Raw genomic sequence first — 8,387 nt, 5'->3', positions numbered from 1 at the left:
TGCCACAAACTCATTCGACCTTTAAATTCTAAAAGTAGACTGTTTTCTTGGAGAGAAACACTTCAAATGGTTGGTAATGGTTTTGCCCTAAAGGCTAGGAACTGATAGAAAGCCAGCTTGGATTATTAAATGTCATCATTCAATTCAAATTATTTGACTTGCAAACTCATGTCTTCCCCTTTATAAATATCCTTATCATTTCTTTTTCTGGACAGTTTGCAATGTAATTAAAAAAAAAAAATTTTTTTAGAGTTTTCTTACTCTCATCAAAACCTGTACACTTACCTTAATAAGCATGCACACATAGCACCTGCCAACCCTTGGGTCATGAAAATCTGGAGATTTTTTTAAGAATCTTAAAAAAATCTGGAGATTTACCAAAAAATCTGGAGGTTTCCATAATTAACCAAAAGATGATGCAAGATACCAAAAAAGTCACGTCACTACAAATCATTGGCCACGGGTTGCTACATTCGAATTGGAAATGGCTGTTTATTGCACCGCGAAGTGAGCAGGTGGCAAATATATTGAATAATAATGATCAAATCAATCAAATTATGCATAAATCGGAGTATTTTTGGGGAGGGGGTGGCCTGTGAAATCGGGTGAAAATTACTTTCGATCAGGTGAAATGGAGATTTGTTTAAATATCGGGTGACACCCAACAGGATCGGGTGAGTTGGCAGGTCTGACATAGTATAGCTCAAGGCTTGTTTCAGGCCTAAAATAAAAATAAAATTTAGTTTGGCCTGTGATTGTCTGGACACAGCTTAAGATTACAATCATTAGTGTTCATTGCCCATACGAAAATATTTTAAAATTGAATTCTAGGAAAGCCAAAGCAGTTAAAAACAATTAAGCGAATTATAAGCACTGGCCTTGGTTTCAAAGCAATTATGGAATGCAAGGCATTCTCTCAAATATATAGGCCTAATCTCAAATTGTAAAACAGCATTAAATCTAATTTTAAATGGTAATTCAAATTATTTCCCCTTACACGGGCTGACCTGGTGATATCACATGCTGGTCCTGCTTGGGGGCACTACTCCTCCTCCTTGTTTTATGTGTTTTTTTTTTGTTTGAGTACTGGCCGCTGCTAACACGTTCTCCTAAACAATTATTTGTTTTTAAACAAAGGAGGGTGCCGAAAAATGCGAAAAACACCCCACTGTGCATCCAACCACTGACCCAACCCCACCGTGCATCCAACCCCACCCAGCAAATAAACAATAAACAAATGAACAACCAAAGGGGTGGGGACTGTGACTGATTGCCTGATAAGAAAGTGAAAACGCCCAAAGATGCACAGTATATCGCCAAGGTGCATTAAAGTTAATGTACATATTAAATGTAAACTTAGACATCAAAAATGTAGAATTAAAGTGGGTTCAGATCAGATATATGTAGGTCTTCTGAAAAATTTGAAAAGTCAATAATTTCATCATACTGTAGTTTTTTAAAGAACTGAACTGTAGGAAACATGTGATAATTATTAAACCGCTTAGCTACTGCGCAGGCAGTATGATAAACATCATGTATCATGTATGATACATCATGTATGGCAGTATGATAAACATCATGTGTTTACCAATGATAGTGTGAGTGACTGAACAACCAATCAAATGAACTAATTGAAAGCATAATTCAAAGAAAAGCATAGTTGAAATATTCAGCTTTCAATGGAAGAAAATATAGCAAATTAAGCAAGGTAAGCAGCATATTGAGGCTAGCTACCCAGACTTGACTAATCTAACGTCAACAAGTATATGTACGTCCGTCGGCTACTGATACGCCTATATGCATAAATGACAGTTCCCAGCTCTGTGCAGGCTAACCCTTTGGTGATGGAATCAAATACTGCCTCCTAAACCGATGAACTGTCTGAAAGAGGACCTTGAAAAAATTGACATTTTTTTGAAGACTACTAAAAAGCGCATCCGCACTCTTTTTGCGTTATTATCATTATCAACATCTTTCATGTGTTCCTCCAGATGTTTCTTTAAGGGTCTACCCGTTTCCCAATGTAAACAGAGTCACAATTCCGGCAACCAATTTTGTATATGGCTCCACAGTGTGTTTTCTTTTGTGATCTTGTCTTTCGGGTGCACCAAGTGTTCTCTGAGTTTTGTTGACTGGTTCGAAATACAGTATTTTGTGTTTGTGTAAACAAATGAACAGTAAACGGCAACCACGCTTCCAGGAATTGACTTGCTTAAATTTACATTTCTGTCATATTTACCTGGTTTATTTAATCACATCATGATTATAAACATCATTGACTGAAAAATATATTATGATGCAGATAATACGTAAATATAGTAACAATTTGAAATTTTATCTTCTGAATTTCTTTTTCCCAATCGCCTCTATCAGTTCATGGGCTCTGACAGTATTTTTTGTAGTTTGCACCGCTTTATAATAACTTTCTTGTGTGGCCAAGTGGTGTGCCATATGTTCTGCCACTAAAACTTTCTCTCTGTTTTCGCAATTTCCCCATGACTAATAAAGAAAATGGTTATAAAATACTTGTTAAATATAAAAACATAGGTAAAATGCTTTACATATTAAACATCATCATGGTGTTCATCAGTGAATGAACTATGATTCTTTGAAAATCTGAGGCATGTTGTGGCAAAATGGCTAAGTTGTAGCAAAAATTGAAATTAAAGTTATTAGTATTTTCAGATACCTGAGTATGTAATCTTTAAAATAAGGGGTCATTCATTGAAATTGGACATTTCAAGCCTAAGTTATTTGAAAGTTAAAGTACAGTACTCTTAGAATCAAGATAAACATGATTTTGAGTAATTGCCTTTCAAAGTTTTTTGTGCATACATTGTTTAATAGAATGAACTATCAAAATAACATTAAATAAACAATGTGTTGACCACTTCCAGAACTAATACTTTGGTACATGATTAATAAGATATTAAACTGTTGATCTATAATGAAAAACAAATTTGGATTTTTAGGCAATTTTTTGACCTCCCATATTTTAAAGCTCATTTACTCAATACTGGCCTGTGAGACAACTTAACCATTTCGCCACGACATGCCTCATCTATTTGCATTTTATTTGCTAATTCACATATTAGAAATAAAATCCAAGACATTTTTTAGTCATATTTGGTTGTTTACAGTATATTTTGTGGCAGAAAATATAAAATGTCACATATGGGTATGGATACTCAATAATTCTCAATGCTCAATTTTTTACTTTAGTTTCTTCTACACATTAAATTTTATGTGACAAAAAAATGTGATGTGCCCATATATGGGTACGATGACATCATATCACATACTATCAAATTGATTAAAAAAAGTTGTACATGTTCAACTCTTATTTTCTATCATATTTTATTTGAAATTTTGATGAAATTTGTTAGTTTTAGTAACACATACACAATTAGAATTGCATCAAAAGTTGAATGGAATCATTTGAAGGTAGAGAAGGCAACAGTTACTAAATTTGTTAAAAACTTGACATTTAGTTTAAATAAACATATGCAAAGATTCTACATGGGTCTTATATCTGTCTCTTATACACATCTAGATGTGTATAAGAGACAGAGGGTACATGGTACTGTAGCATTCTACAAACTTCCAAACAGATTAAGTGATGAGCATGCACAGTAATATTCTATAAAATCATAGGCAAAATGCTTTACATATTAAACCCAATCATGGTCTTCATCAGTGAATGAACTATGAATCTTTGAAAATCTATTTGCATTTTTATTTGCTAATTTATATGTTAAAAAAAAAGTGATGTGCTCATATATGGGTATGATGATGTCATATCACATACTATGAAATTGATTAAAAAAAAGTTAAACATGTTCAACTCTTATTTTCCATTACATTTTATTTGAAATTTTGATGAAATGTGTTAGTGTAGACAAAGCTTCAGTAACACATACACAATTAGAATTGCATCAAAAGTTGTATGAATCATTTGAAGGTAGAGAAGGCAACAGAAAGACACAGTATCATTTGGATATTAGGATAGCAATTGCAAAATGTTACTAATACAAGCCAAGCATTGCATTCTCTCGCTAATTATTCATCATCTACTGTACTTAAAATAGGATTGGTTTTATTAGTACGCATTCAAACACAGATAAATGGCACACTACACCTGGTTGAGTTGGGTTGGCTTTCCATTTTAAGTATCATCTCATCCAATCAAATGGAGCTGCCTACTATGTAGGCAGGGCAATACGTTTCACATGTTCAGTTTTCTGGCAGAAATATCACCTTTGTTCTTAATTTCTTTGGAGGGCCAAATGGAATCCATACCTATCCAAGGCAATATATTATTATAATGATATAAATGACATTCAGTTATGCATAAAAAATGTTCAATAAGGCCTTGAAGATTAAAGCAGAATATTTTTAACAGAATGAAATTTTGTCTAACTTGGCATGTATGTTACTAAATTATTTAAACTTTTGGTTGACAATGGGTAGTGACTGTAATCATTTAAAGGTTAATGTACAGTATAATGTCTAAAGAAGTTAATCATTGTTAAAAACTTTTTGATCATCATGAAAAATGCCACAGTTGTCATTACTACAGTATTTTACTGTCTTTGTTCCATGACGACATGAAACAAATGGCTGCTTCATCTGTCATGTCAGTTGTATAAACGTATTTAACAAAATAAATCAAACAAGTTCACTTACGTATGTACCTGCCACCTTTCTTAAACTGGTGGGGTTTACGGCGTGGCAATTACCGGTAACCGCTGCCCAGTGCCTGGACATCTCCTGTGCACATCAAACTGGTTTCCCAGTTCAATTGACGAACAGGAGGCGGCTGGATGTTGAAGCTGGGCGGCAGTGTCGAATGTACATTTCTACTAAGTTTTTCAACATCTTCCGCAATTACCAGATTTTCCGCGCCGTACTTATTAGCGGTCTTGTGCTTCTGAACCTGAAGAAAAAATCAACAGCTTGAGCTATCAATTCTTATTACATTTGTAATAGCATTCTACAAACTACAAATATTAAAATGGTACAATAAAATCTCAGAAATCTGAGACTTCAACAATAAGGGTCATCAATGTTTGTATTTTTTATTAATTGCAATATTTTCCTGTAAATATGAAGTTCTGAGATTGGGTCATAAATATTTTTTGACCATGGGAAAGTCATCTTTGCTTCTCACGCAAAATCTCATTCATCCTTCTCAACTTAAAATTACCTGCAAAATGATTCCTTTGTGAGCAATATCACAGGCCCAAAGTCTGAATACTGGGCCTATAAACAAAACAGTGGTTTGGGTGGATCGTATATATTCTAAAAACTACATATATATTGTGAAAATAGACATTCTACAAACAAACAAAAAATTGAGTAATCTGGATGGATGATAGTATTATAAAAAGTAAAATAATAATAATAATAATAACAATAACAATAATAATAGATCGAGTGATTAGAGTGAATGTCAGAAATACCAAAAGTGTGAAACACTCAAAAGTGCAAGAAAAAAAATTCTGTTGCAATAAAGATCACATATTATAAGTTTGTAGAAGGTTAAGAGTTAAAAAAAAGTTAATAGCCGTAACAGTTACCTTCTATTTTCTTTAAACGACCTGCAGATTTCTGCAAATACTCTTGCTGCTCTTCGGCAGAAATAAGGTCGGCTTTAATTAAAAAAACGAAGCTGTTTAAAACACCTTAGAAAACGCAAACTGCGATAACATAAAACTTTAATTACCCATTTATTAAAATACAATGACATCATATTTTAATATGCACATCTTTTGTAAAAAAAAATAAATAATATCATTATTAAAAAATATTAAAAAATAATAAAAAATAATAAAATAATAAATACTGATATTAAAATATATCATTATAAAAATTAGATTGACAAAAAACACCTTCCAAATATTTTTACAATTAAATTATATTAAAAGATACATGTTACCTGGGGTACATGGTATACTGCCGGGTAAACTAAAACAATGTAGATAGTGCCTTGCTTAAGGACACGAGTGAAATACTCAGCGAAGGATTAAAACCCTGACTTCGAGGTTTAGTTTGATGTTATTGTAGAATATGATATGAAGAAGAGTAATTTCTACAAAGGCTAAAAAAATTGAAAAGTGGTGGGTGCATGTGCATGGTACTGTAACATTTACATGAGCTTACAGAAGAAATAACCTAGATTATAAATTTTAAATATAACTCAAATTCTTACTTTTTTCTGGATTCAATAAGGTCATTTAGTGTTCCGCTTTGTAGATGCTGTCCATAAATGCGCCATATCTGCTATCTTTATACTCACCTCTTGTGAATGTTTCTTTGGCATGCTTAGCGTTATTAAACGTCGACATCACAACATCTGTAAAGTTAATCAATTAATAAAATGGAATAGGATCAGATATATGAAGGTCTTTTGAATAATCTGACAAGACAATATTTCATCATAGTATATAAAAACACTAAAAGTTTTTGTACAGTACTGTAAAGACAAGTTTACATAAATTTTACTCAATAAGATTTTACATAACTATCAAAATAAAACCTAAAATTATAGCATAATAACTCAGTGATTTACACATTTGCAACTGGTTAGATTACAAATGCTTTGTTAATGTTAATATGTGTAGACAATGGAAGTAATTTAGTTATGAGCATATGGATTTAATTTTTTTTATCTAAAAAATAATATAGTATAATGATCTGGAAATTAAATTATATTAAGTACTTATTAAATAATTATTAAATATTAAATATTAAATTATTAGAATCCATTTACTGTACATGGACAGTGTATATTGAAATTATCACTGTTGTCAATATTTAAGCTTTACTATCATAGTATCATTAAGTTGTCTATATCGTTTATATTCATCACTGTGAATCTACAAAATAAATTAAAAACAAGAAGTTAAAAACACAGCAGCATAAATCATGAACCACACACAACAGTTACTTTATAATTAAAAAAAATGGGGAAATAAAGGAAATTAAAAATTTAAAAAAAAGAAAAGAAAGCAAGAAAATAATAGGGCACAGTAATAATAATCAGATAATGTATGTTCAATTGTAAATATTTAGGGATGGTCATTGACCAAAATCTGTTCAAAAATCTCCTGTTGCATTTCTGCCATAAAAGAGCAAAAGATTATGTCCCAAAAGATTGCCTTAGGGCCTACTGTATTTTATGCAATTGTTTTCCCTCGCGTTAAATACTGCAGTCTTGTTTGTGGTAATTTTGGAAAAACCCTAAGTGAAAAAATGCAAAGGCTCCAAAATAGATCAGCACATTTTTTGAGTTATTGTTAAATCTCTATCAGTAAAAGTCTTGTTGAAATTCTAAAAATAGGGACGTCCAGATTTTTTGGTGTTTTTGACATCGGAAATCGGGACGATGATCCCAATTAAATTGGGATGGTTGGCAGGTCTGGCATTGTTTTAACACAGGCGTTGAGCTTGTCAACTTCAAAAAGATCTGTGTATTTTTAAAAGTGATTACTAGTACAAGGTAAAAATTATTCTATGTAGCTATACAACAGTGATGATAATATTGAATGATTTAAATATTGAATTGAAATCTTTATAATTTAAACTGATTTGAAAAGAACTGTTGTAGTTGAGAAAGTCTCGACGTTTCGAATGAGTTGCTTCAATCATCTTCAGGAGATTCATATTGATGTATGCTGCAGGAGTTTACAGGAGAGATGCCAAATATTATAATTGGATGAGAAGTGACTCTGCCAATCAATATGCTGCTACCTACTGCAGGAGAACCTGCAAAATAAAGTATACGACAAACTCAGAAGCAGGACATTTTGTGTGGCTACACAATCCTGCAGACACCTGGGAAGTCACCCAAGTTGCGGTGTTGATGGGAAGGACCATATTGTGTGATTAAAAAGTTGTAAGATGTCACATTTCACATACAGGAAGGGACCGCAGAAACAACTAAAGATGGTCCATATAGACCGGTTAAAGAACTGAACAATTAATGCACCAACAGTAGATGTGGCAGAAGTTGTGGAAGACAGTCACATTGTTGCAGAATCAAGTGTCCTCCAAGATACTAAACCATGGAATGATGGCAGCACAAAACAAATCAATGACAATGCAGAAGAAGAGAAAAGTGCTACTCTACCAATGACTGTAGCCAGCCAATGGCCAATGCATTTCCCCTGGAACCGACAAAGACCAGCCCGATACGAAGAATAATTACTTTTGCAGAAGATTACAATATTATATTTGTTATTTGTCCATTGAAGACCATTTACGTTTGTCTTATTGGTTTATTCTTCAGTGAACTGTCAACTATGCAGGAGGAACGAAGATAGTACCGTAGTACAGTATGTGTACAGTGACAATATATTATGAGTTTACATAGATTTAGTATGTTC

General features: G+C 32.6%; 1 protein-coding gene across 2 annotated transcripts; it reads right to left on the bottom strand.

Moving 5' to 3' along the window:
* On the bottom strand, positions 1 to 6,351 carry LOC117122961. Of its 2 annotated transcripts, XM_033268736.1 has the most exons (5): positions 6,212 to 6,351; positions 5,580 to 5,651; positions 5,207 to 5,262; positions 4,687 to 4,936; positions 1 to 2,499 (listed from the first exon to the last, which is right to left on the bottom strand). In XM_033268736.1, exons 1-4 carry the CDS (start codon positions 6,234 to 6,236, stop codon positions 4,736 to 4,738), a joined length of 354 nt encoding a protein of 117 aa, XP_033124627.1. In that variant the 5' UTR covers positions 6,237 to 6,351; the 3' UTR covers positions 1 to 2,499; positions 4,687 to 4,735. The 2 variants fall into 2 exon arrangements, 1 of the variants encoding a protein (XP_033124627.1); XR_004447782.1 differs by lacking the exon at positions 5,207 to 5,262.
* Positions 6,352 to 8,387: the final 2,036 nt, after the last annotated feature.

The sequence above is a fragment of the Anneissia japonica genome, unplaced genomic scaffold, assembly GCF_011630105.1.
Source record: "Anneissia japonica isolate Jap-2015-1 unplaced genomic scaffold, ASM1163010v1 scaffold674_len412849_cov176, whole genome shotgun sequence".
NCBI classification, from domain to species: Eukaryota; Metazoa; Echinodermata; class Crinoidea; order Comatulida; family Comatulidae; genus Anneissia; species Anneissia japonica.
This window is presented reverse-complemented; position numbering and strand designations above follow the sequence as displayed.

What these genes read in the sequence shown, in the direction of transcription:
- LOC117122961 (XM_033268736.1), bottom strand. Translation starts at nt 6,236, where the DNA reads ATGACCTTATTGAATCCAGAAAAAA. An exon ending in CTTATTGAATCCAGAAAAAA is followed by an intron (nt 5,652 to 6,211) that starts GTAAGAATTTGA and finishes TTTTAATTAAAG; the next exon opens with CCGACCTTATTTCTGCCGAA. An exon ending in TCGTTTAAAGAAAATAGAAG is followed by an intron (nt 5,263 to 5,579) that starts GTAACTGTTACG and finishes TTTTGTTTATAG; the next exon opens with GCCCAGTATTCAGACTTTGG.